This window comes from Nelumbo nucifera, chromosome 8, assembly GCF_055504915.1.
Source record: "Nelumbo nucifera cultivar China Antique chromosome 8, China Antique-T2T, whole genome shotgun sequence".
NCBI classification, from domain to species: domain Eukaryota; kingdom Viridiplantae; phylum Streptophyta; class Magnoliopsida; order Proteales; family Nelumbonaceae; genus Nelumbo; species Nelumbo nucifera.
Genome location: NC_142656.1, coordinates 16445026 through 16472912, shown reverse-complemented (window position 1 = coordinate 16472912; position 27887 = coordinate 16445026). Strand labels below are relative to the sequence as shown.

The window sequence follows — 27887 nt, the reverse complement described above, 5'->3', positions numbered from 1 at the left end:
TTCTAGGTCTCGATCTTAGTAATGTGCTTTTAATGGAAGTCTTATTGGTTCCAGAGAAAAGCGGCCATCCGTACTGTACTTGAATTTTCAATGGGGGTTGTGTTTGCATTCTCACACATCAAGTTTTGCCTATTATAGATATAAGCCTGAAGCCCCAGATGATTGTTTAATTGATAGTAATCTCTACCTTTAGGTTGTGTTTGGTTTGTTAATGCTTACTATTTGATTTTCTTCTCCAAATTGCTCAGGTCCTAGCTTTTCCCCTTTGGGTGTCTGGTTCTTCTATCTTGGTTTCAGTCTCTCTGCTCTGGTACGTATTGAGGATGCCGAACAAGGAAGGGCTTTTAGCGTTTTACTTTTCGTACTCTACTCTCTAGTACCACTTGGCTCTATTTTCTGTGTTTTCCCTCCTTTGGCCAAGAACTCTGAAGTCTGAACTCAGTTATCCCAACCACCGCTTTTGATTACTGGAATGAAGATGAATTCGAGGTTCCTCCTGATCCAAGAACCTTAGACCCATAATCACCATTCACCAGAGAACGTCACCCCACTATCGATCAATGAATCTGATTCCAAGCAGGTGGAGAAGCCATCACAATGTGATAGTAGATTCAGTAGTTTGCTGAATCAGTAGTTTATGGTAGATGGTGAATAAAAAATCTGTGTCCTCGTGTGGTCAGTAGTTTATGTGAGCATTTACGTGAGAGAAGAGAAAGAGACTGTCAATTTGTTTTAGATGTTCTTAGCTGTATGCATAAAACCATGGTTTTGGTATATGGTGGAGTTGTTTGTGTTATGAATCAGACAACTTTTTTGCTACATGATGATTTAGACAAATTGAGATTTGAAGACAAGCAACTTTCGAGCTTGATGGATCTCTGTCCTCAGAATGCAAATTTAAATTAATTCATTTTTACTTTTCCATGAGGTTGCTATTTCAAATACACATACTTTGTTTTTTAGGGTTCTAGCTTTGGAATGAGAACCAGATAGTCATAAAATTTGAGTTTCTCATTACATTAGGTTTTATTAAGTGCATTTTTGTTTTTTGGATTTAGGGAGTTACATTTGGAATTTGGAGTATATTAGCTTCTTCCCTAAAAGCTTCATATGATTCATTGAAAATTTGTGGACAGAAGATCTGATTTGTTTCAATAAGAGAATCTCAATCTAGATGGACAAAAATGAAAGGGTTCTTGGAGTTTATGAAAATTTGAAAAGCATGTGATTATTCTTTTTATTTCTTTTTGGAATACTTAGGAGTTTAAAAAAAATGTAGTGTTTAATTCAAATGTTCCTTTTGATACTGACTCATTAATAAAACAATAATATTTAGTCCCCTTGCCAGTTATAGATGTAACATGAATGTTTAATTGATAGTAATTTGCTCTACCTTTATCATTAGAAACTAAGAGAGAACGGAAAACTGAGGGAAAATTCTAAAGAAATTTTGTGAAATTTGTTAAGAATATCCGTTAACTTTCTGTTTCTCTTATTTTCTATCAAACCAAACATAATCTTAAAAGAATAGACGAGCTTGAATTTCATTCTTGTTATTTTCTGTTTTGACTGTCAAATCCAAGTTTCTGTGAGGGTTGAAAATCTCTGGGAAATGCAATTGCGTTTTTTTTTCTTTTGAATTGAACAGTAATAATTACAAAGCAGAAGCCTAACTCATGTAACAAAAGTACATATAACATGGATCTGACCCCATATCAGTTTGTATGAAAATTCACATGTGCAAAAACCACTTAATGCATTCAGGGCTCTACAAGGAGCAAGGAAAAAAAATCACCTCTCCTGCAATAAAAAATATCTGAAGACGATTCTCTCTCTTCACAGGTCCATACTCCATGCAAAAAAGAAGCATTGCATCTTGGCCACCAGCCTCACATCAGTAGGTAAAGAAAGAATGACCACGAGAAAGAATAGATTGCCAGCTTAATTACAAAGAAAAACCCAAGAAAATGCTATAACCCTAACATCTCAGAAAACCATTCTGATAGACTTGCTATCACAAACCCTGCAAATACCTGCACGAAAAAACTAGTATGATGGGATGAATGACATGTGCAACTAGCAAGAACTAATTTTATTGCTCAACAAGGCAGCATGATCACAACAGGTGGTTGTTACAATAAATTCATGGTTTCTTATGTGGAAGAGAATTTCATTACCTGAGCAGAGCCAAGAATATAGATTGCTGAATAGTGGCGACCATGAATCACCATGTCAGCCACCATAGCAAGTGGTATTGTTAGAGACATGCCTAACGTGGCTACAAGTGGAGTTGTCCAAACAACACATAATGCCCTGAGGAGCAAAATAAATACCAAATAAGAACAATTATATCCTGGAAACGGAGAAAGCTAAAATGGGTTTCCTCTCACATACCAAATATAGTCAGACAGGACACTTCCAATAAAACCATTTGCAAGTACAACTTCATCCATTTTGGCAGAATGGGGAATAGAAAACTTGGGCTCAATTCCTAGGGCAGTCAGAGGCCACACTGAAAACAAACAGAAACAAAGAATGAGTACAACAGAAGTCAAGATAAAACTAATGCTATTTTTTTATTTACTTATTCTGGTTTCACTTTGTTTTGCTAGCTAGCTAGTCACTCTTCAGGGTATGTTCTGGTTTCACTTTGTTTTGCTAGCTAGCTAGTCACTCTTCAGGGTATGTTCAGATATGTTGACCGAGTATATTTCTCCACTAATAATGTTGATTATGTTACTGTGCTGGTACAAAGCATAACATGCATATGGGTATATACACTTTCTTGTCAACCATGGTATTTTGTATGGACAATAGAAATTCCAAGAAAAGCTGATCTAATGGTCAAGTTATATTTAGATAATCTATGTACGGTAGAAGCTCCTTTGGCTTTCCCTCTTGTTCAGTTACATGTAGCTCAAAAACCTCTTAAAAGGAATTCAAAACATTGTATAACAATTAACAGCATAACTTATTACATCATTACATGCACTCACAGTATTGTTAATGGAGATATCCTAGTTAAGGGAACCATTAAATATAAAGAATCATTCTTTTAAAGTCCAAATGAAGAAGTAAAATACAAGATGTAATTAGTTGCCATTTTCCCAAGCTCCCAACATCTAGGGCTGCATTTGGCATGCTTTTATAGAATTAATTCTGATGAAACTTGTGATTCTAAGAATCACTTTTAAGTTCGAATTTATAAAAATTGTTGGAACTAATTCTTTTTCTGGGCTCAAAGCTCATTCTAAGAATTGATTCTTTGAAGCTAAAAGAAGTTTAGCTTTACAAAAGAAAGTTCAGATTAAAAAAAGAATCATTTTTTGCATAGAACTCATTCCTCAAACAGTGATTCTTTGGAGCACAATTGTAACCAAACATAGCCTAAACTTCCATATCTCAGAATCCTTGTAGCTATACATTGATGTTCAAAATGTTAATAGCTGAGTAGATGATTTGATACTACAGATTCATCAAGAATGTTCCATATGGTTTTACACCCCCTCTATTTTGACTTTATATAATGTTTCCAATAACACGCCAAGTCCAAAATCTGGAATTTTGGAATACTAACACCCACCAAGAATTCTCCTATTTGGATACCCTTGCGCTAGCAAGGTCCATATCTTTTGTAGAAAGAGAACATTTAGAATTACTTTTTATAAATTGATCAATCAAATTTCCTTTAGAATCAGACCAATTCCACCTAGGTGGACAACACTAACATACATATATAGACACACAGCAAAACAAAAGAAGGAAAAGGGAACTAATATCAACTCCCTTGTGTTTCTAAAGTGAAAGTATAACCTTTTTTCAGTTCTGAGGCAGGTATATGAAGAATGGATGAGAAGCATAAAAATCTCATGGAAAAACTTTGCCACATCAACGAAAGACTATGGAGAAGTTATGAGCACAGACAAGTGCATTTAGAGAAAAGTCTTACCAAGCCACCAAAGGGCAACAAGTGTAAAAAGCCCAACGTATCCAAACAACTTTTGCACATCAACCCTTTCACCTCCCTCTCCAGAAAATTTTTTGAGAAGCACTGTGGCAAGATTGTTTTAGTAATCAGTATCTGTATAGGAATTCATAATAGAAAAATAAATCAAACTAAGCATATGCAACAAGTAACCTGTAAACAGCCCATATGTCATAGCTGAGAGAAGACCAAAAAGATCTCCAATAAGAGAACGCTTCCCATTGCTGCACATAAAAAATCAATTACAAATTCTCCAAACATGCATTGCTTATGAAATTGTATCAGGTTTTATGTAAATGATCAACTAGGGAATACTCTTTTTCTGGATATAATCATTGTTAATTGTGGTTAACAAAACCCAACCAATTGAGTGAAGAAAACTCCTTGTTAAAAAAATAAAAATAAGTGGTCTGAAACTGGGCAAAGGGTCCTGCAGGTTCAAGAACAATGCAGTTGGCAACTTTGGAGAGCTGTTCTTTTTTTATCCTGTGTTCAAAGGAAAGCCAAAAAACGAATACCGGCCTTGCACCCTTTTCCAGTTTTCAAGTTCTCAAACAGCGAGAAAAAGATGTATGTGCACCATGTATGCAAATTGGAATTACATATGATATGAAGCATAAGCAGACTAGAAGAGGGAAGGAAACTTACACAGCAGCACTTAATTGTGCCTCATCTATGGCCCAAGTTTTCCCTAGAGCTGTCATGGCAACACCAGCCATACTGACAAAGACAGCTACTACTTTTGCCATATTTAGTGTGTCTTGCCCTAAGAATGCACCGATGAAAAGAGTAAAAAGCCCTGAAGTTGAAGACAGCACTGTCGTATTTGCAACACTTGTACGTGCCAATGCGGCATTAGACAAATACTGTATCAAATAAAAAGTCATCAATAAGCATCTTTGGTGTATTTTTATTCTAAAAATACTTTAACCCAGACAAGTATTGCAGATAGAATATGTTTTAATAAATCTTCTTTGTTAATACATATCAAGAAGTTATATCATATCTTCAATATAACATATTGTTGTGCCTCACCTCTGTTATAAACCAGATAGGTGCGATATAAAAGCCATACATAGCAATTTCCCTTGTGGAAAGCTCTTTGTCCTGTTTCATTGTATCCACATCTTCTTTCTGCTTAGAAATTAAAGGTCTTCCCTCTTCCTGAGCAGAAAGGTCGGATTCACTGTCCAGTCTGTCCTTTCCAGGCAAAGAGCCCTGAAGTTCCATTTCAAAAAATTTCTGCACCCCATTAAATTTTGCAGGAGAGCCAAACCCAGCAGAGGACCTGTCTACAGTTTCTGCATGCTTGCCTTTTTTAGAAGAACGACTTCTCAGTGAACTACATAACCAATCCTTGATGAATGCTATTGGAAGATATACTACCATAAGAGAGGCTCCTAGATATGTCACTGCAAATGGCTGTTTATAGTCTGTAAATATTCCCTGTTCAAAGTTAATAAAAAAGTCAACCCTGGATAAAGAACTCCTTGTATTGTGTACTTCAGTAACACCAGAGAGAGAACCAAACTTACCCAGGTAATTACATTTACCCGGGTAAGTAACTTACCGAAAAGCGAACAGGGCCTAAGTATAAACAAATTCATATTAATCAATTTTCATGTTTCTTTCTTTATTCATATTAAACAGTTGGATCATAAAGAAGGACTACCTTATTTAAAGATTATTTATTGGATAGAAATGCTCATAATCTTACTGCAGATGTATGCATCCTCCGACCTTCATTACCTTTTGAAGCGAAAGAATAAAGCAGCAGCCATGGAATGCAATTCTCAGGTAAGCAAAAGATCATGAAGAATGACAATGTTATGAAAGGGAATGAGCTTAAAGATGACTACGTGAATTTGCATGCGTGTTGCAGATTAGCTGTAGAAGTCAACTTTCATTGTTTTACCACAATCCTGACATGAGACTAAATCTATCTGGCCAAATTCCCAGCAGAAATATTTACAGCATTTAATTAAACTTCAATGCTACCATGTCTAAAAGGAGCATCTCGTTGTGGCTTTCAAAGTCTGCAATATTATATTACATTAGAACTCAAATTAACAATTCATGATAAGGATCGCTCTCCCACCCAACCAGAGAGAAGTATCCTCCACCCCAGAGAGGAAAAAATGCCCCAACGAAAAAAGAAAAGAAAAGTTGCTCTTTTGTTACAGGACATAAAACATTATAATTTTTAAAGAAACAGGAAAGAATAAAAATCGAATTCGAGCCTTTTCAACAACATCCAACCAGAAACTCTATAACTGTCATGAATAAACCATGAAACTACCAAATGAAATTCCACTCCGAGTGCTCTAAAAATTGTCATGAACAAAGGACCCTATAGACAGATCATTGTGGATAAATCAAGACTTACCTGCGTGACTTCTGCAGAAGTGACCCATATGATGACAACGGCTGCAATGAGCATCAATCCAGCTTTGTATCTCCAACCCATCACAAATTACAGAAAGAAATCGAAAAAAAGAAGAAACAGCAAGAAGATCTGTAGGTTCCCTTCCCTCCACAGATCTTCAACTAGCTTACCACCCTTGATACCAAGAAACCACGAATCCCAGCTTATTGATTTCGAAAACCAATCTTTTCCTGCTTGAGAGTCCACAGAGAGAGAGAAAGAAACAGAAAGGGCCAAGCTTCAAAGGAATTGCTGCACCCACCTCACAAACTGTGCGTCGCTCTGAAGAAACGCCGAGGGGAGAAAAGAGGAGGAAAAGCGAGGGAAGAAGACGTTAAATCTAAGGTTTTGCTCGTTAATTTAACTTTCCCTCCCTCTCTCCCTCTCTCACGGAGAATCACAGTTCTTAATTCTGTGCGCCACCCAGACTGTTGCTTGAATTTTCATATTTAATTATTGATTAAACTAATAATAATTCATCGAAAATATAAACAAATAGGATTGAAATATGAAAAGGGACCACCAACGTCATCTGATCAATTCCCACCGTTCATCTAACCTCTCGTAATAGGACGGTGGGACCTTTTTCCTATAAGTCTAGAACACTACTACACAAGTAACGTTATACTACTGTACTGGGAATCCCCGGCAACATAATTACCCTTCCAGGATCTGTGGGGCCTGGGTCCATTTCTGAAACCTGAACCCATTAATAATCCGGTTCAGATTCAGTTCAGATCCACGCATCATTACTATTTACTACCCAATAAGGAACCACCGAACCAGATCTTTATCTACTTGTCTCAGTGTTGTCAGCCCCATGGATTGGATTGAATGGCCGAACCGCTGATCCATTGGGTCTTCTGGGACCCGGATCTTTTATGCTTTTTCACGGGCTAAACTTTTGTTTCCAATCCGGGTCAGACAACACTGATTTGTTAATTTTGTTTTTGTCTAGAATAAATTAAAAGTCAAGATTTGGGCTTTTTCTGTTTCGGAAAGATGGCGGGAAGGGATATTAGATATCGAGATTTTTGGTGGGTCAGCACCGACTCATCCAATTTCATACCCGGACTAGGAAACTTGTTCAGCCGGGCCTGGTTGTGGCCCAAAAAACATTAAGCAATCTACCAAAAGATGAAAACTTGGTTCAATTCCCACTCAGTGAAAATACTGAAATGAAGACTAATCAGCTTAGCCCCAAATAGAAATAGTGCAGGACAGGAGCAGCTATAGCGTTGCCACGTGTAGGGCATGAAGCAGTTCAGGACCCTCCATATTGTGGGCCCCGGTCCATCTACTAGTCCTGTCCTGTGTCCCACTCAATTAAAAGATGTTATCCCTTTGATTAAGTGCAATTCCCACCTAATTCTGTTGGAAGCTGGCCTAATGTTTGTAATCATCCCGTTTATTCGAGGGACCCACCCGATGCAGATGTGCCTCGGACCTTAAAATATTCTCGAAATTTGGCATCCCATGCCTACATGCTTTAGGTTTGGACTTGGGCAAGAATTCTTTTGTTTTGTTTTATTTTATAAATATTATTGAATTGAAGTGTATTGAAGGGTTCCTTTCTGTCACTTGTGTGTATGGTAAATGCATTTCTTTGCTTCCAATTTTCCATCCTTTATTTATGGTTTTTGCGGAGTCTTGAACAAATGAGCCCTCCTTTGAGTAGTATAGCAGTTATAATATTAAATGGTTTTGATGTATTTGATGGATCCAACACCATGGATCTTACTTTTAATAAGGCATGGTCTATTTTGACGCTATTTTCTTGTCAATAAATAACTATGATTTATGAATAAAGTTTAAAATATCGCAATGTATCGATATATTTTAAATAAGGTTCAACCCATTAAAACTAATTATGAGTATCATTTCTTTAATCATTAGACGTGCAATTTTTATATATTGTGACTTTGTGAGTATGGATATTTTGAACCAAGGTTTTTAAAATTGGATTGGACAGGCCGGGGTTTGGTTCTTGGGTACAATGGTCCGATTGTCCGGTTTGAATAGACTTCTTGCTCTAATAAAAAATAAAAAATAAAAAAAATTTAAAATTTAAAAGACCCAAAAAGTGGGAAAAAATCATTTTAGGGTCAAATGGTTCGATTGCCCGGGCCAATAATTGATTGACTAAATCAATGGATTTTGACCAAATAATAATTTTGGAGTAAAATGGAACTGGTCAGGTGACCTGTTCCAAGTTTTTCCCGTCCGACCGTCCGATTTTAAAAACATTAGTTTGAAGTTAGAACCATGTTAATGAATCATCCAATGAGGGAGAAGGGGTCATTAGAAGGGGGGCCTCCCCATGAGCCACAATCTCCTATGTAAGGGAATGTAAAGCATAGAGGACAAAATGTATGGGATGGTGGGTGCCGTTGTGCCAACCCCACTAGTCCACTATATGTGACATAATTTGTAAGGTCATTTTCCATTATAGAATTGAGGTACAAAGCCTAGAACTACCAATAATATGAAACCTATTCTTTACCATTAGGCTGTATTTGGTTTGAAGGTTTCCCTACCTTTTCCTTCAAACCAAACATAACCTAATGGTGTTAATTTGGTTGAGATTAAGAACTCAAGCATCTCCTGTCCTCAAGCTCTAGCTGAACAAGGATTGGATCCATGCATTCACACCTACCAACTGCCAATTCTAAGTCAAGGCACAGGAATTAGAGCGTGCTAGTAGTTTGTTAGCCTTGAGTCAACTGCCAAATGGGTCATTTGATTTAAGCCCAATCCAATTGATGGCCCACCCGGTTGAATGGGTTCTTACTTAAAAGACTACCCAGTAGTCCAGTATCCATGGCGGATGAAACATGAAAGGCTAACAAATTTTGCGAAATTGATTTCCATTTCATTGCACATAAAATTAAAAGAAATGAATGCTTATGCTTTCTTGAAAATTGCTTCCATGCCTGTGTTCTGATTTTTTAAAAGTCATATTTCAATCAGTGGTTTGGTCCTTTTGTTCTCAGTTAATTTACGAAGCCACTACAACACATTCCATCATGTATTGGAAATATCTAATAATATATAAGTGTGGGAGATATTTTAACGGTTGGTGTGAGGAGCGCTATGTGAGATTCAGACTGGATGTATGAACTAATCCATCTAATTGCTTAAGTGGTAAACTATACTTACTAGATAATATAATATCTGTAGGATTGCAAACGAATCAGATCAAAATTGGACGGTGGTAAACTGATTGATAAGAATTCGATCAAGAGATCCAAATTCAAATCGAGCAGTATTTAAATTTGATCCAATCAATAAACGAATCGATTTAAATCTGATTAATGACCAAATGGATATCTGAATCCAATTTAAACCAAAATCAAATTTGGAATCATATCAGATTAAAATTGATCAATTTGCACCCTTATAATCTCTACTGAGAATTATGCATTAGTAGACCAAACCTTGACTATAGCTCAATGAAAATTTGTCTACCCTTTATCCAGAGAGAATAAAGGGAAATTGCTCGGCTTTTACCTTGCCCATGGCAAATATCTGATCACAAAGCTGACCAACCGAGATTAACCATTCCATTGGATGTCCCTTGTTACAATTATTGCAACGGGTGCAAATTTTAACTCTTACGAGAGTAGGGGTCCATGTAATTTACCGTTTTGTCTAGTAAGCCAAGCATAGGAAACAATGAACAAAAGTAAAAAATTGAAGACTTTAATTGATGAGGAGTAATTTGGCCCAATGCATTAGTATGCGAACACGTGGAGCGATCTGATGATTTGATGACAATTCAGCATTTTCAAATACCTCAACATGCTAGGTCAGCTCGGGCACCTCGGCTAAGACTGAGGTCCAAGCAGCTTGTGGTGTTTAGACCTGCTGAAGTGCCATATAGCCCTCTTCTAGAAGCTAGCCAACCGTCTTCGATCTTTCCGGGATCACACCGTCAACAAACCTTATCCGTATCCCACCTGAATCGAACGGACTTGATAAGCCTTATCAACTCATACGAAGTCCATTTCTGGGTGTGAAACAAACTCTTGGTTACACGGGCCGGAGATCTCGGATATGTTTCATGAAGCCTACAACAACTTGCTTATATATAAGGGCATCACCACCAGTCTCATAGAGTGCTTGCGATTTAGCTCTATTGCTCTCTTATTCACAAGCAAATTAACTCACTACAACACTCTTCACTAACTTAAGCATCAGAGTGCCCATATCAGATAAAACACCCCGGGACCTCTGATACTGTGTTTCTTGCAGTTCGATCGATCACGTGTTAGTTCGACGTGCGAACTATTTTCCAGCTAGGAACAACCAGATCATGCATCATCAATAACTATTCATGAAAATAAACTGTACTCAAATATAGACGTGAGATTTCAAATTAAAAGCCAAGAATATTATTCAAATAAATTAATTAAAATCCAAGAACAAAGACAAAAATTAAGAGGTACAACTTAGATGGGCTTGGGTTGAACATTTTTAAATTTGAGAAGGCCCAGGCCCCGGGCCTACGAATGCCTGCTTTCTTCTTTTTATTTTTCGGTAAGAGACAGGATGCCTGGGTTAAGCACAACTGCGGTGCCATAAAAGGTAATCATGAAATGTTTGGTTTGAAGGAAAAGTAGGGAAAGAAAAGGAAAGAAAGGGAAGCTTTACAAATCTTCTATAGGTTTACCTGGATTTCCCATCCTTTCCCTATTCTTTCCTTCAAACCAAACATAGCGGAAGGGGTTTCTGTTGGAATTGTCATGGTGAAAGTCCGGATATACTGTGACCACGATGTTGTGGCACTGCAGTGAACTTAATGGAATTCATCCATTTTAGGACTGTCAATGGATCGGTTTTACCTGACCAACCGAACCAAACCATGCAATTGCAATTATATCAGTTCTGGTTCTGTCATTGTGTTCCGATTAACGATTGAGTTGGTACTGGTTCTTGCTTCTTCCAAATTAATTGAGACCTGATTCAATTATTATGTTTATAATATATAAAGATTTTTTAATTTTTTGTAATTTTTATTATATTTTATGTGCAAAAGGACAAATTTGATAGATAATATATAAGATAATTTTGTTATGGTTTTCAACCGCCGTTGATTTGGATGATCAGACCGTTTGATCTGGGAATCGTTCAAGCAATTGGTTCCATTTTACCCCAAACCCAATCAAGTAACATTTTTTTATTAAAACCATTGAAATAGTCAACCCATTGGTCCAGACAGTTGAACCATTGACCTGTTCAACAGTTTTGACATTTTTTTATTTTAATTATATTTTTAAATTTTTAATTTCTTTGTTAGAGCAGGCCATTTATTCGATCGGATGACCAAACTGTCAACCCAAAAACCGGTGATTATTGTTTTTTAAAACATTGAATTTTGGTTAAAACCGGTTCCCTTTCCGTTGCTCCACCAATGTGAAGGGAGGAAAAGTTGGAAAAAGAAGAGAAAGGAAGAAGAAAGATTGGGTAGAAAACAGAAGGGACAAATATTATAATTGTCATTGACCTGGACAGTAGGACCATTTGGCCCAAAAACTGTTTAGGCAACCGATTCTGTTTCACCCTGAATTGTTACTTTGTCAAAAACTGTGAATGGTTGAACCGTTTACTTGCATAATGATTTTTGACCATTTATTTAATTTAAATTACAAGCGGCCATTCATTCAGACTGGATGGTTGAACCACTGACCTAGAAACCAGTAGTCAAAATGGTTTCAGTTTCCGATGGTTTTTTAAAACATTGATGGAAAGTAACTATGGGAGTTTTGTATATTGTCAATTGTCAATTCAACTAATAGTGTTGCTGAGCTATGGGCCTATGGGATGGGGTCTGTGCAAATTATTCAAAAACAGGGCTAGCAACTCCAGAAGTCACTGCACCCTCCCAAATGGACACTAAATGGATTTTATTATTATTATTGTTGTTGTTGTTGTTGTTGTTAAATAACAATTTTCATGATGAAACTACCCTTGAATGGTGAGTTAGAGGAAAAATGTTCTTTGCAGTTTTTAATTATCTTGTTTTTTTTTGTATTTTAAATATTTTTTTTATAATTTTCAATGTTTTTATAATATTTTTTTTACATTTTTCTATTTTCTAAAATCTATAATTTTTGGTGTTTTTCTACATTTTTTATTTTTTGATTTTGTTTTTAAATTTATATAGTTTCTAATTTGAAAATATTTTTTTTATTTGCAATTTCTGTAATTTTTATATTTTCTGTAATTTCTATGTTTTTATGTATTATGTATTTTATATTTGAAAATATTTTTTTGAACTTTTTCCATTTTTCATGTCTAAATATAAAAATGGTAATATATTAACACCTGTTAATTTATTTTGTATATATCTTATATTTTTCTATGAAGGTTAAAATGGTAATATATTAATGCCCATTAGTTTGTTTAATGCCAATTTAGTGACATGGTGAGTTTTAGACATTTTGAAAAGTTGTGGTTAATTTAAGAGAAATGTTGAAAACTCATGGTGAATTTTAGACAATTTCCCTTATTATTATTATTATTATTATTATTATTATCATCATCATTATTATTATTATTATTATTATTATTATTATTATTATTATTATTATTATTATTATTATTATTATTATTATTATTATTATTACATCAATGTATAGATTTAAAAAGGAATAAGAGGGGGTTTGATCATTTCTACTCTTTGAGTAAAAATGAATTTGAAAAGAAAATAGAGGGGAAAATGGTAATGATTGAATTGAGGAGACTTTACCTAAAAAAAGAAAAATGGGGAGAGATTGGGATGGTTTATTCAATTTGGAAATTGAAGTGGAGAATAACAACAATGTTTGGGTTGTGAAAAAAGAAGGTGAGACAAGGATAGAAAAGCAACGAGATTTGCTCTTTTTTGTAAGTTCCAAAAATAGGTATGGCCATATATTTGACTACTTCAGTGGGTCTGCTAATGCTTGACGGCTTGTTCTGTTCAGTGTTCTTCCCTAGTCGGCCCAGAAATCCTGCATCTTCCGTATCTAGTTCATAGTCCGAAAGGGCCCACATGTTTATAATCTTGTGGACCTGACCTCTATTCGTAAGATAAGTTTCACTCCCTTAGAATTTGCCACGTGTACTTTCTCAAATATTTTTATATTAAATATTAGGGATATTATCTAAAATTCACTATATATATATTTTTTACATTTTTCTTAAATTCATCATAACTCTTTTCAAAACCTCCAAAGAGCGCCATGTGAATGAGTATTATTGTTCAAAACTCACATTCCGTTCAGCTTTCTGATACATCATTGTTAGTGACCATTAATAGAAATTGTTTATGTAAGCATTTGAGTATTTTACCAAATTACCTCTGATGGCCAATCAAACATAATTATATATCCTGAGACTTAGGCCCAGGCCCACACTAAGCGTACAAATTTTAGAGTCAGGCCTAAATCTAATATTTCAAGCCATAATATATATAAATAGATAGATTGATGAATAGATAGATATTGCTTACACGCTTCCAAAAGTGTCGTTATATTAAGTAGCAAGTTTAATCCACTAAGTAAGACCAAAACACCCATCACACATGATTAATACAAATAACAGACGCCCATTTCGCTTGTCCCTGAGGCAAGGCTTGCTAACTAAAGAAGATCAATCTACCTTTACTATTCCGAAAATTCAATGTGCCCCATATATACTATTGGAGGTTTTTCACATAACCGCCTTAACTATATTTGTACCAGCTGATTCTCCATCCAACCCTGCTCTTTTTTGGTAGTATTATGGTTATGTTTGATTTATGTGCATAAGGTGTTGGGAAATTGAAAGTAATTTTATGGTGTTATTTTTTTTTGAAGGTTTTAATCATGTTTCATTCATTCAAGAGATTGGTATAAAGAGATGCCAACCAGGCTAAATAAAGACTAAGGATACATTCTCAAGAAGAACAAAACAAATAGATGGAATTTAGGAGAATCGGAACAACTTCTGCAACCAAACCACCATAACTGACGAGCAAAGTGAGTTAACTTCACCAACAAAAGTGGATAAGAACATCTCCAAACCACCATAACAGGCAAGTAAACTGACAATAGGAGTTACTAACCAAACCGAAAACTGATAGAGGAGGTTAAATAGCCACAAGCCAAGAACTGTAACTTCCAACTATGCCAAAAAACTGCAGAAGACGCATCATTTGTAACTGCCATTCAGTACACCGAAGAACTGCCAACTGCAAATTGTCTTCCAAAGAATGCCGGAGAACTGTAACGTCCAACCACAATGCCGGAGAACAGAATATCCATACACAACGCCGGAAAACTGTAACTGCCATCCGGAAAGCCAGATAACTGAAACTACCAACTAGGACGTCGGAGCACATCATAGCCATCTATGACGTTGGAGAAACTATCGTTTGAGCACTATCTCGGCCATCTAGTACTATCTCGGTCAACTAGGACGTCAGAATGCTTGTATAAAGAAAACTAATAAAGAAAAGCAAAGAAGATGAGAGAAACAGAGAAAGAAAGGGATGATCCTCGAAAATAATAAGGGGTGGCAACAATAGTGTACATGCATGTGAGGTCCATTAAGCTTACAAGGTAGACTCCATGCAATTATGTTGGTTTGATCCCTTGCCTCTATGCTAGAAGGTAGGGGTGTCTACGGTTTGGTTAATTGAACCATGAGCATATTTTGCAAATCGAACCAATGGTACCGGTTTTTTCATTTTTCCAAATCGAAACCAAACCTGTACCACCGGTTAATCGGTATGCCGGTTTTGATTTTTGATCGGTTTGGTTCTTCTGCTTTTCGATTTTTTATGTTTATAATATATATTATATAAATATATTTATAATATATATTATATAAATATATGTATAATATTATATTATAAATAATAAAGGATATACATATTTATATATAATATATAGAAAATATGTGACATATATTAAAAATATATATAAAATATACATATAAATATATACTGGTCGGTTCGGTTAACCGCCTATTTTTTTGTAGATTAATTAAAAACCGAACTAATTTTTTAATTTTTCAAAAATTTCAAACCAAAACCAAACTGGTCTATTCGATTAACCGCATTTTACAATTAAGTTTTCTCATTTCAATTCCATTTTTCATGGACACCCCGACTGAAAGGGACATCAAGTGACCATCTTAGCTATTGGGTCAATGGCGAATTATCACAAGCTAAACAAATAAAAACTTCCATTAGCATTCTGTTAATGCCCTTATGTGTATCATATGATAGCATTTTTAAATGCCTAAATTATCATTTTGGACAATTTTGCCCTTGAAATATTCGTTTTCATATTTATAGCGCATGGTAACTAAACCCAGTCCATCAAAACTATCTATCATATTCAAGAAAAAAATTTACCCAAAAGGGGTAATTTAGATATTTAGAAATGTTTGATGCATTACTTGAGATGAATAAGGGTAATTTCCCTCAATTTTCCATTTTACCGATGGAATGCTAAGAAACACAAAATGAAATTTAGGCAGTTAAAATAAAAACACCCCAATGACCCCATTGTATGAGGGGGTATATGGAGTCTCTCTCTCTCTCTAAACTCTAAAGTTGCATTTAATGTTAATTAATTTCTTAGTCTAATAGAGAATGATGGATGTTGTCCTCCACAAATGGCTTAGAATGATTGAGTGTGACCTTGGGTATCTTGGGACAACCCAAGATCAAATAAAGTCATCCCAATTTCAACTTTAGACGATTTGAAAAAAGCAGAGAAAAAGCACTTAAAATGGGCCATTCCAGCCACTGATCCACCAATCAATCTCACAGGTGGAAATGGAATAGATTGCGTGTAGGAGACTTTGAATGGTGCTCATCACCTCAATGGATTGACCATAGAGTCACCATCCAAGGAAAGCTGAGCCACTAAAAGACAACCCTTTCAGATAACAATAAGTAGTGTCCTTTTGCTTGAATTAGCAAAACAAACGTTTGTAGTCTCTAACTCATTCCTATCCTACATAATCCATTTAGCAAGTTGAGTTGGTTCAATGATGGGTGGGTCGGGTCAATAAAGGGCCAACACCAACCCATCAAATACGGGATAAAGCCATAAGATGCAGCTGCCAACCTCCTCCTGAGGACCTGAGCCAATCTGGGGCCGAATTTCAATCTTCTAATCAAATTAAACCCCAACTAACATCTGGGGTTATCATTATTCATTCATTTGTGGACTGTGGACTGTGGACTGTAGACTCCATCATTCATTTATCAATCTGTTACTAATTCTAGTGTAGAAACTGGAAAGAAAAGTGGATCGTTCCTCGTCGAGTACCAGTCAAGATTTGCCACATTATTCTGCTTTCTTTTGCCAACTGCCAACCACTATTTTTCTTTACTTGCTGGGCTCTCACAAAGGGAGAGAGAGAGAGATGGACTAAACGACGCAAAATACCAAAGACGACTCCTCAAACAAGAAACTACGAAACAGAAACCAAAAGACTCACACTGGTAACGCAACCAAGCTGCAGTTGCGGTAAGGTAAAAGCCTCTTTTTTACATGGCATTTCCCTCACGCAAGCGAAGCTGCCAGTTATGAAACAAAATTACAACAACGCACGCACAGGGAGAGAGAGAGAGAGAGAGAGAGATGGGTCTGTTGTCTCATGTCTGTCTGCTTCTCTTCTCGTTTCAGGTTTCAACTTTCAAAGCCCCCCTGACCCCGCATGAACGTAAAGCCAACTCATCAACCCTTTTAAATTTTCAACTCTATAAAAAAAAGAATCTAATCTGTTGTTTTTAATTGTTTTATTTTCATTAAACTATTTCATATTTATATCTCTGTGGCTCTCTCTCTTCTGCAAATCTGACATTCACACTACACGGTACCCCATAAAGTGGAAAAGAGAGAGAGAGGCGGGAAGGGAAGAAAAGAGGAGTGTGGGGAGACAAGAAGAGATAAAAACCCAGCAACCTCTCTCATCTCTCATGCTTCGAACTAGAAGAACTGAAGAAGAGCCCCACATTTCAAGCCTTTCTCACTTCTTTCTCTGTTTCTGCCTTTGTTTTTCTGCTGTTATCTCTCTGTCGATCTCTTTCATGGCTGCAAACAACAGCACCAGGGCCGCCTCCGCTTCAGGGCCGGACCCAGTTTCGAGCCACACGACCTTTGTTCAAGCGGACCCATCAACCTTCCGAGCCGTCGTTCAGAAGCTAACAGGTGCAACTGACGACCCATCAATGGAAAAGCTCCCTGTAACTGTTCCGGCGCGTCAGGCAACCAAAAGCTCGGTGGGCGAGATGGGTCCCCGTAAGACGACGTTTAAGCTTCACGAGAGGAGACAGAGCATGAGAAAACTCGAGATCAAGCTTGGCGGCATCGCTGCTCGACAGGTGCTCGTCTCTCCCGTTTCGCCTCTCGATTTGTTCTCTCGGGGAAGCCCCAGGACGCCACGGTCGCCATTGGAGGAGGAAGAGAGAGCCATTGCAGAGAAGGGTTTCTATTTGCACCCATCGCCTCTTAATACACCCAGAATTGCTGAACCAGAGCTACTGCCATTGTTTCCTTTGCATTCACCAAGAGAATCTAGTTCTTCTTGAATTTCTACTTTCTATCCATTAAAAATGATATAATTACAGTAGTTTCATAGTTTGTTTATGGAGCTTCCAATCCATTTTCTGCGCCTTTCATTTCACTGCTTTAATTTTGTTTTTTTTTTTTTTAACTCTCCATCGACCATCGTCGCTCTGTGTTAACATTCTAATCCTCCCGACGCCGTTGGATTCGCTGACTGTGGCGTCACTAAGAATCTTCTGAACCATTCATGTGGCAAGCATCAATCTGCACATCCATCATGTGCAGACCAGTACTTGAACCGTCTCTATCTCAGATGGTGTCTCATTGATTGACTGATTAGACAGATCCAACCGTTGGAGTAAATGTCAAAAGCTTCAACGGCTGAAATAACAGTATATGCTTTGGATGGTTCAGATCTCCTGGTTTGTGCGATAATGGATTTTTTGATTTTGCGTTTCACTTATCCGAGCGGCACGTGTCAAACGAGGGACAGAGAAAAACAAAAGAGTCTTCGGAGTGTTGAAATGAGGTGGACGTTGACTTTGGTAATTTCGGTTTTTGTCTTTTCTTGGGAAAAAAAGTTAAAAGCTGGGGGCATTTATTGTCTCACACGTTTCGTGTGAACATTTTATTTATTTAATTTACTGGACGGCCGTCTGGAGCATTTCCCTAGGTGGGAAAAAACATATATTAAGAGGCAAAAAAAACTCCAAAAGGAACCATCAGTTCTTAGCTGCTTTTAAGGTCCAGTCGTCCAGGCTCGTAGTCTAGACGGATGGCTAGGGACTAGGCCAACTGGCTATCATTTTCTACTCTCAAATGATTCCCAACAGGGCTATAGGCAGTCGGTGTCTGGTACAGGTGTATACGGCCAATTTACAGTCTGTAAAATATCTTCCACCGTCAATTTGGAATCTAGCTATTGTCATACTTCCCATCTGATACCAATCCATTGGCGAAGAGTTTATCTGATTCGGTGGTATCCCGTGATTGAAGGATTTGGGGCCCAACCCAATGTTTTGTTTACATGACGAGGCTAAATGGGCTCAGACCACAACAAGAATTCTTGCCAAGTCATTTGGGAATTGGGCCAATAAATAAACTTACAATATGGTCTAACATTGGGACCACTGTTTTTTTTTTTTATTTTTTTTTTCTTCTTTCCCCAAATTTTGGAAAGTTTAGAAAAAGGACAAAAGCCCACGACTTTCCCCCAATTTTGGATAAGTGCTAAGTAGGGCATTTCACTTTTATACTCAAAAAATATTTTTAAATGACAAAAATGACACTTGCCGATTTGATAATTGGCATCATCTCAATTAATTTTCAAGGGACAAAAAAAAAAAACCCTAATATAAGTTAATTAGCCCATTAAAACTCCCTTTCCCCCTTCCTCACTGTGATTTTTTTTTATTCAAATAATGAAGCAAATTGATCTGGTTGCTTATAAATGAAGGGTAGTAAACAATGGATGATGATTAAAGTAATAATTTTGTCATTTGATGAGTGCTTGAGGGTATCTAAAAGCCTGGGAGTGAAGTCAATGGAGGTTTGATGTATTTTTCCTAAAAACTGTATTGCAGTTTTATTATGACTAATGGCAATGTAATCTGCTTAGCCGAATGGCCCTTATTTTAAATAAGAAATATTAATCAGGGGATCCTGAAGGGAGCCGCCCCCAACGAAATGCCTTTGAGAGTGCCTCTAGTGAATTCCGACAATCCCTCCCGGGCTGGCTGGCTGACCTTTTCAACGGCTTTCTTCCATTCCGGCAGCCTCTAATGCCCGCCATCGCGATCTCCGCAATATTGATTTCTCATGTACGACCAACCCCTCTTCCCTATAAAGTATCGGATGCAAATCCAACAGAACGCTAGCATTCCATTCGAGTCCTTATGGTTCATTTGTGTTACAAATTGAAGGAATTAAAATAGCTAAAGTAATAAAAAACAATTTATGCATTCTTAATTTTAACAATGCAAGCGATGGGGCCCAGTATTTCAATGTTTGGCATTGGCAATCAAACCTAATATTTATACTATTATAAAGCAATGCATGCATAGTTGGTACATGCCATAAAAGTTATATTCGATCTACAATGTCAATTTATATCTTTACCACATGTGGTGGGTAGCAGTGTCGATTGTACTGAATTTGGTCCGATGTGAGTCCATTTATAAGGTTCAATCCAACCCAATTCAATGAATATTTTAAACTGGTCTAATTCAATGTCTGAACCATCCAGTCTGTTTAAATTCATTTTAATTTAAATTGATTCCAATCTGAACCTAACCTGGTCCATTGACACCTAAATACTTATCTTTTATTGATGGACCAGATATCAACTTAATCCATCTCAATCTAATATAAACTCATTATGGATGGACCAGGTCCAATCCAATAAACACTTTGGACCATTAAGTCTAGACTAGTCTAATTCAATATGTCTTATTGGTCCGTCCAATCCGTTCAAATTAATTTTGGTCCAACCCAAAACGAGTCCATTGACACCCCAACAGGTGTGCTGTGTGAGGAGCCAATGCAAATTCCTAAAGACTGCATTTGGCAACGATGCAAATATGTAGAGTGTAAAATGTTCATATAAATTACAAAGTTGGGTTGATTTTGCATTGACAAATTTACGTTTTTACCAAACAGACTTAACTGTAATGTATGCAAACATGAATTTTAATAAAGCATATACTTTTTTTTTTATCAAAAGACCACTTGAATGCAAATTTACTTCTTTTTATTGATGTACTTCTACATCTTATTATCAATGTAAATATGCATTGATCTGTCATTTATCAATGCATAAATATAATGTTGCCAAACACAAGCAAAAATAAACCATAGTGCAAATTTACCCTGAACCAGAATTTACACTCCTGATCTAGGTTGTTGAACCATCAACTTAAACAATGGTTTTTGACCATTTTTGTTGTTTGTTTTTTTATTTTTTTGTCAAAATGAGCCATCTGTTTGGACTGAACAGTCGGAGTGTTCAACCCGGGAACCAGACCCAGAACGGTTCCTTGTTGAGTCCGGTTTTAAAACCTTAATTTTGAGTATAGGCATATTAAATTGTTCTTCTTTGTAAATGAACTATTAATTTCACATCAGCCCAACTTCTCTCTCTTTGGAATTTTGTCATTTTTCTTATTGTTGGATAAAAATTGTAAAAATGTCACTGTAAATAGGTTTTTCAATGGATCGGGTCCAATTTGGGAAAGGGTGTACCAGTTTTGAACCGATTATTATTCAGTTGCATGATAGATCCAGAACCGTCCCAATTATAAATTCGGACAGTCGGGTCTGACCCGATTAGACCTGATGGTTATACTTGAGATCTGTATTTACCTATGACATTAACAACTTAAAACTTTATTTTTGATAATAAAATCTTTACAAGAATTGTTTATATGTTGACAAACAAGTATTTTTAACCAAAATTATCTTATTTACTATTCATGAAATTTACCTTTCGGACATAAAATATAACAAAAGTTACAATAAAATGAGAAGGCATTTATATATTATTAACTATATAATCCATTTGGAACAACAAAAACTGGTCTAATGGGGGCAAAACTGTATAACCACAACTAATATAATTGGTTCAGTTTGCTGGGTAGACCGCCCAGACCCATCGATAGCCTTAACTATAAAGCAATAATTGGGACTATCAACTATGTCCTATCACTAACTTGAGTGTCAGTGTGCTCCTTCCAAAGGAATCACCTCAGGGTCTCTGACTGTTCTTGCTTGAAGGTCTAAGGATGCAATTCAGCTTGTCCAACTCATCAGTATTCATCTGCATTTCGATCACCTCAGCTCGGACAGCATCAGTTGCATCAATGCTTCTCTCAAAACAGAATCAGTGGAAGTATTTGCACTCAATCGAAACCTACATCCTTTTACAATTTCCTATCTCGTCATTCTCCATTCTTCCACTCTATCTACACACAACTTGCACAAAAACAGTTCTTCTAGTTGATTTAGTCATTTAGATTCTGGTATTTAGTGAACATCTGCAGACTATCTCAATTGATTTTTCTTTTTCATCATCTGTTGGGCTGCTTTTGATTTTATACAGCTGTATGCTTTAACTTTTTCCTTGTTTTGTGAATCATCAATCCAGCGAAAATTGTACATTCTTAACAACTCTCTATTACATATTTTACATATATTATAAGATTACAAGACATAAGATGACTCTTGAATAACAGGTTGAATGGTAAGGAATATCAAAATAGAATAATTGATTCCATGGAATGCTGCCAAACAATCCATGATCAATCAAGGAACAACCATAGAATAGAAATGAAACACATTGAACAACAGAAACAAGATTTACTTTGAAGAATTGGGATATACAGTTGATTGTCTCTGTAAATCCTGACAAAACCAACTAACTTTTCAGTTCTAAACTAGACTGGTCCAATTATAAACAACCATATATTATCCCATTGATCAAGACCCATGTTCTTTTTTCAGATTTATGTGGGGATCAGGGAAGGTTTATTTTCTTGGGTATCATTTTCCCAGATAAATCAACTTTTCCATTTAGGTAAAAGTTGCCAACACTTGGATGGGACAAAAATGCCCCTTTTGATAATGGAATTTTTATATCTAAAATGGTCATTATTTTATTTACCCAGGAAATAAAAGAGTATGGGTAAATACTTTACCAGGTAAGTAACTTACCGAAAAAGCGAACGGAGCCTTAAGAGGAAAAGGAGAAGAGGCTAGGGGTGTCAATGGACCGGTTTTGGGTTGGACTCCTTCCAAATCAAAATCAATTTGGACAGATTGGATGGACTAATAAGACATTGAATTGGACCAGTCCAGACTTAATGGTCCAAAGTATTTATTGGATTGGATTGGACCTAGTCCATCCATAATGAATTTATATTGGATTGGGTTGGATTGAGCCAATATTTGGTCCATAAGATAAGAATACAGGTGTCAATGGACCTGGTCAATAGTCCAAAATATTCATTGGACTGGATTGGATGACCAGGTCCATTTGTAATGTAATCACATTGGACTGGATCGAATTGAACCAAATCCAGTCCAATTGACACCCCTAAGAGGGACAGCGACAGAAGTGAAGATACAATCATCAAATATTTACTTCAAATGCCTCAAGTTTTATCAATAATTTTTATCTCAGAGATTTGACAAGTTACTTTATATCAGTTTAAGAACTTATCTCCACATTTTTCTGAGCCAGGACAAAGTTAAATAAAATGATAGATATTTCCATTGCCAGCAAAACAGAACATAAACTTAAATAGTAGAACATCATTTCGAATATCCTAAGACTGTCATAGGGATAAATAAAAAGAAAAAAGCCAAACAGAACAAAAATCATTACAAATAGAAACAGAATAAAGATCTCATAATAAGTAGGCTAGAAGCTCAGTAATATGTCCTCAGCATGTGAAAATCTCATCTGTCAATGAACAGTCCAGCAGACCCTGTTGGAAAGGTATGCTGCAAGCTTGATTGGCCAAGGTGCTCACTACAGTCACAAACATGTGGTGGAAGATTTATACAACACAGACTGTGGTTCATCTGTGTCTCTGTCGCTGGGTGGAAATTTCAAGAAAATATTTCCTCACTTTTTGTAGTTCATTAAGTGCATCTGTTATATTCATTCGTTGCTTGGGTAACTCCATGGAACAGGCCACTCCAACTCTGATTATTGAGACCACACACTCTTGCATTCTCTCTCTCTTGCATCTCTCACTTTCAATGTTGTTGGCAACTTCTTCAACTTCGGCTCTTTCTCCAGAGAAAAGCATTGGATCTATAATCTCCATTGCTCTTTCAGGCAAAGCCATCTTAGCCAAGGAATGAAGATTCAAGTCACCTCTAAACATTTCGTCAGTAGGTCTCTTTCCTATAAACATCTCTAACAAGAGAATCCCATAGCTGTACACATCTCCTTGGGTTGACACTTCAGCCCCCATTCCATACTCTGTAATTCATGCATTTCTTATTAATTTTTCTCTTTGAAAATTGTAAGAGAGAGAGAGAGAGAGAGGGAATGTGAAATTCTGGTTAGATTAAGTACCTGGTGCAGAGTATCCAATAGTTCCCTTTATTCCAACTGAGCTAGCTTGACTTGAAGAAGATCTACTGCCAGCCTCTAATAAAAACCTTGACAAGCCAAAGTCACCCACATGTGCAGTCAAGTTTTCATCAAGAAGAACGTTGCTTGGCTTTAGATCACAATGAATGATTGGTATTTCACAATGGTGATGAATATAATCAAGTGCAGATGCTACATCAATTGCAATGTTTAGTCTCTGAAGAATGCTTAGATGCTTCCTTGGTTCAACTTGTGCACAATCTTCTTTTGGATGCAACCAATCCTCTAAACTCCCATTAGACATGAATTCATAAACTAGAGCTTTGAAATCGTTACCTTGAAAATCTATGCTTGAGCAGGAAGTTATGACCTTCAAAAGATTCCGGTGCCGGATGTTTCTCAACGATTCACATTCAGCCATGAAGCTCCGGGAAGCTCCTCGCTGTTGAAGGTTCAGTACTTTGACTGCAACACATGTTTCGCCTTGGTCCAGACTTCCTTTGTATACAGAGCCAAAACTACCCGTACCAAGCAAGTTAGCTGAACAGAATCCTTCAGTTGCTTTCATGAGTGCTTCATAAGAGATCATCAAATGACGATGCAGAATTGAAGATGCAGAAGAAGGTTCTTCTTTTCTTTGCATTCTTCTCCAGTACAGAATAACAAAAGCCATGACAGAAGAAATGCATACAAAAGCACCACTACTACAGGCGGCAATTATTAGCCTCTTATGACGAGACACTGATTTTTCCTTCAACTCCTTAGTGGGACATGGCGACAATTGCAACCGAGGAATACCCCCACAGAGCTTACTGTTCCCTGCAACAAAAGCAATGCTAGCATTTTGAAAAACTCCATCTGTTGGTACCTCACCTTCGAGGTTGTTGAAGGAAAGATTCAAACTCTGTAATGAGCGGAATTGCTGAAAATATTGTGGAATTGGGCCAGAAAGGTTATTCTGCGAAAGATCCACGTTTATAAGACCTCTTAAGGAACTCAAAGATGAAGGAATTGAGCCATTGAACAAGTTTCCCTTTAAAACAAGGTTTTCCAGGCTCGCACAACTACCAAGACTAGACGGAATTCCGCCAGACAACTTGTTCTCTGAAACATCTAATTGTTCAAGATTTCTCAACTGACCTACTTCCTGAGGTAGGGAACCTACTAAATGATTTTGGGCTAGATCAAGAGCCAAAGTAAGGGAGGAGATACCAAAGATTTCTCTTGGTATGACACCACTAAGACTATTACCAGAAAGTTGCAACAGAAACAACTTACTGCAATTTCCAAGGGATGGAGGTATGCTACCTGTTAAATTGTTCACTTGTAAACGAAGTGTACTCAAAGAAGTTAAGTTTCCCAAAGATGAAGGGATCCGTCCTGCTAATCTATTTATAGCTAATGTTAGATCATACAGCTTTTGAAGCTTCCCCATGGAAGTAGGAATAGTTCCTGTCAATTCATTTATCTCTAATCCCAGAACATTCAAGTTCACGAGGTTCTCAATCCCTGATGGGATGCTTCCAGATATGAAATTTCTTCCCAGAGTTAACGTTGTAAGTTGGGTCGAGAGGTTAGCCACAGACTTTGGCAACATGCCTCCAAGACGATTTTCTTCAAAACCCAACACCTGTAAATTGCTGCAGTTGGTCATGGTATTAATAAAATTCAAGTCATCCATTTCCATATTTCCTAGATGATTACTACCCATACTCAACCACCAGAGATGGGGTAGGCCCTTGAAATCAACTGAAACTTTACCACTGAATTCATTAATCTTGGTGGCTAAAATCTCAAGTTTCGAAGCGTTTGATAATGAAACTGGAATCGTTCCAGTGAAGTGGTTCTGTGCGACGATGAAGCGCTGGATATTAGGAAGAGTGAAGCCTAGGTCAGGTGGAAGAGTCCCCTCCAACTGATTAGCACCCACATCAAAAACAGTGAGGGATGAGAGATTGTATAAGTTGCTAGGAACCATACCAGATAGTTTATTTCCACCCAATCCAAGAGTTGTCAACTTTGTTAAGCGGTCTAGATTAGGAATGCTTCCCTCCAACATATTGTATGCTGCAGAGAGACGGAGAAGGGATGAAAGATTCCCAAAAGAATGTGGTATCTCTCCTGCTAGGTTGTTACCGTGTATTGTGAGGGCTTCTAGCTTCAACAGAGAGCCGAGTTCTGCTGGAATTTTGCCTGTTAGTCTATTTCCAGCTAAAACAATGTCTGTGAGGTTGGAACAGTGAGACAGATTGGCAGGAATCTCCCCTTCCAATGAATTATTGCGGAAATTTATTACCTCTAGCTTGAGCAAACGGCCGATTTGTCGAGGGATTTCACCATGGAAACTATTGTTTAGCAGCCATAACTCCCCAAGCAAGCTAAGGTTTCCTATTTCCGGCGGTATAGTTCCGACCAATCCCTTTGACTCCAGAGCCAACGATATGACCCTCCTGGGCTGTCGCCGAGCACATGTAACGCCTTCCCATTTGCAGTGGTGGTGAGAATTATTCCACGACGACATGACCCCTAGAGGATCCTGTGTTATTCGACTCTTGAAGGCTAGCAAGGCCAGCAGGTCTGTTTCATTTCCACCGAGACCGGTGCCGGTACCGGCAGCGGCAGCGGCAACGGAAACGGTGGCTGTGGTGACATCTCCGGGACGCAATACCGTATTCATGCACAGACATGAGAGAAGAACAACTGCACGAACTGTATCACAGACATTAACGAATGTATCACAGACACAGAGAGAACGTCTAAGAATGGTTGCCCCATCGCAAGTTGTTTAGTGGGGTTGAGGATTTCTTTCTTTTCAAAGTCTCGATGGGTCTGGATTTAAGTTACGGAGAGAGATTTATCAGAAAAAAAAAAATTTGCTAAAAACCATAATCTCGTTGCAGATCGATGACAAAGCTACTGCAACTGAATTCACGTCTGCGCCCCAAGGGTGCCCCACTGCATATCTCAACCGTGTATTAGGAACATCTCCCGATCCCAATACACACTGAGATGTGCATGTGGGGCGTTTGTGGGGCGCAGATGTGGTCAATTGGGTGGGGACTTCTGTTACATCAGTCAATGTGTTTAGAAGTCAAAATCCGAAAGCTTGACTCTTCATTGCCAATGAGGAAAGGATAAATTCAACGTGTTTAGAAGTCAAAATCCGAAAGCTTGACTCTTCATTGCCACTGAGGAAAGGATAAATTCAAACGCGAATTATTTTGCATCCCAGATGTGAATGGGTCGGTTCTGCCAGCCCGATTACCCTCAACAAACCGAGCCAATTAATTCCATCATTTTGTTCCGATTAGTAATTGGGTCTGTTTGGATTCAAATCTGAATGATTATTTTTTATTATATATAAGGTATTTTTAATTTTCTTATCATTTTATCATGTTTTATGTTTAAATGGTAAATTCAATATATGATATATAAGATAATATTAGTTAAAAATATTTATTTTATTAAACAATGCTATACTATCAAAATTTAAGTTTTAAATTATTATTTAAATAAATAAGTATAGTTTTCAATATAAAAAGTTTATCGGATCAGACCTGATTATTAATGGTGACAGTTTTGGGCCGACCCGACCTGTTGGATCTTCTCTTAACAAAAAACCGTTTTAATACATTCTAACATTCTTTGTGTTCACACATCTCATCCATAATAGCCTAAGTGCAGAGAGAGAGAGAGAGAGAGAGAGAGAGTTCTCTGGGCTATTTTTTCTATGCATGCCTGACTTTCTTTAACATCTCTTCTTTATTTTTGAGACGTATTCACAAGGCACAAAAGAGATGTATAAGGGCTTCGAAAAGAAAATGG

General features: G+C 37.1%; 3 protein-coding genes across 4 annotated transcripts; 1 reads left to right on the top strand and 2 right to left on the bottom strand.

The window, feature by feature from the left end:
* Positions 1–1595: 1595 nt before the first annotated feature.
* Positions 1596–6849, bottom strand: LOC104592527 (putative transporter C405.03c). Its single transcript, XM_010251945.3, has 8 exons — positions 6372–6849; positions 5021–5431; positions 4634–4851; positions 4139–4209; positions 3950–4051; positions 2395–2512; positions 2178–2313; positions 1596–2033 (listed from the first exon to the last, which is right to left on the bottom strand). Exons 1-8 carry the CDS (start codon positions 6450–6452, stop codon positions 1971–1973), a joined length of 1200 nt encoding a protein of 399 aa, XP_010250247.1. The 5' UTR covers positions 6453–6849; the 3' UTR covers positions 1596–1970.
* A 10175-nt stretch (positions 6850–17024) lies between these two features.
* Positions 17025–18110, top strand: LOC104592525 (VQ motif-containing protein 11-like). Its single transcript, XM_010251944.3, has one exon. It carries the CDS (start codon positions 17374–17376, stop codon positions 17983–17985), a length of 612 nt encoding a protein of 203 aa, XP_010250246.1. The 5' UTR covers positions 17025–17373; the 3' UTR covers positions 17986–18110.
* Positions 18111–23249: 5139 nt separating this feature from the next.
* Positions 23250–26946, bottom strand: LOC104592524 (receptor kinase-like protein Xa21). 2 transcript variants are annotated; one of them, XR_016079240.1, is made up of 3 exons: positions 24226–26946; positions 24045–24154; positions 23919–23948 (listed from the first exon to the last, which is right to left on the bottom strand). XR_016079240.1 is itself a non-coding variant. In XM_010251943.3 (2 exons), exons 1-2 carry the CDS (start codon positions 26737–26739, stop codon positions 23539–23541), a joined length of 3105 nt encoding a protein of 1034 aa, XP_010250245.1. In that variant the 5' UTR covers positions 26740–26932; the 3' UTR covers positions 23250–23538. The 2 variants fall into 2 exon arrangements, 1 of the variants encoding a protein (XP_010250245.1); XM_010251943.3 differs by having other exon boundaries at positions 23250–23948; positions 24045–26932.
* Between the last annotated feature and the right edge of the window lie 941 nt (positions 26947–27887).

Bases quoted from the DNA above. Each gene is read 5' to 3' on its own strand.
- LOC104592527 (XM_010251945.3), bottom strand. From the start codon at position 6,452: ATGGGTTGGAGATACAAAGCTGGATTGATGCTCATTGCAGCCGTTGTC. The intron at 5,432-6,371 runs GTAAGTCTTGAT...AACTTTGAACAG, and splicing joins CTTCTGCAGAAGTCACGCAG to GGAATATTTACAGACTATAA. The intron at 4,052-4,138 runs GTTACTTGTTGC...ATCTTGCCACAG, and splicing joins GACATATGGGCTGTTTACAG to TGCTTCTCAAAAAATTTTCT.
- LOC104592525 (XM_010251944.3), top strand. From the start codon at position 17,374: ATGCTTCGAACTAGAAGAACTGAAGAAGAGCCCCACATTTCAAGCCTT.
- LOC104592524 (XM_010251943.3), bottom strand. From the start codon at position 26,739: ATGAATACGGTATTGCGTCCCGGAGATGTCACCACAGCCACCGTTTCC. The intron at 23,949-24,044 runs GTACTTAATCTA...CATGAATTACAG, and splicing joins TATTGGATACTCTGCACCAG to AGTATGGAATGGGGGCTGAA.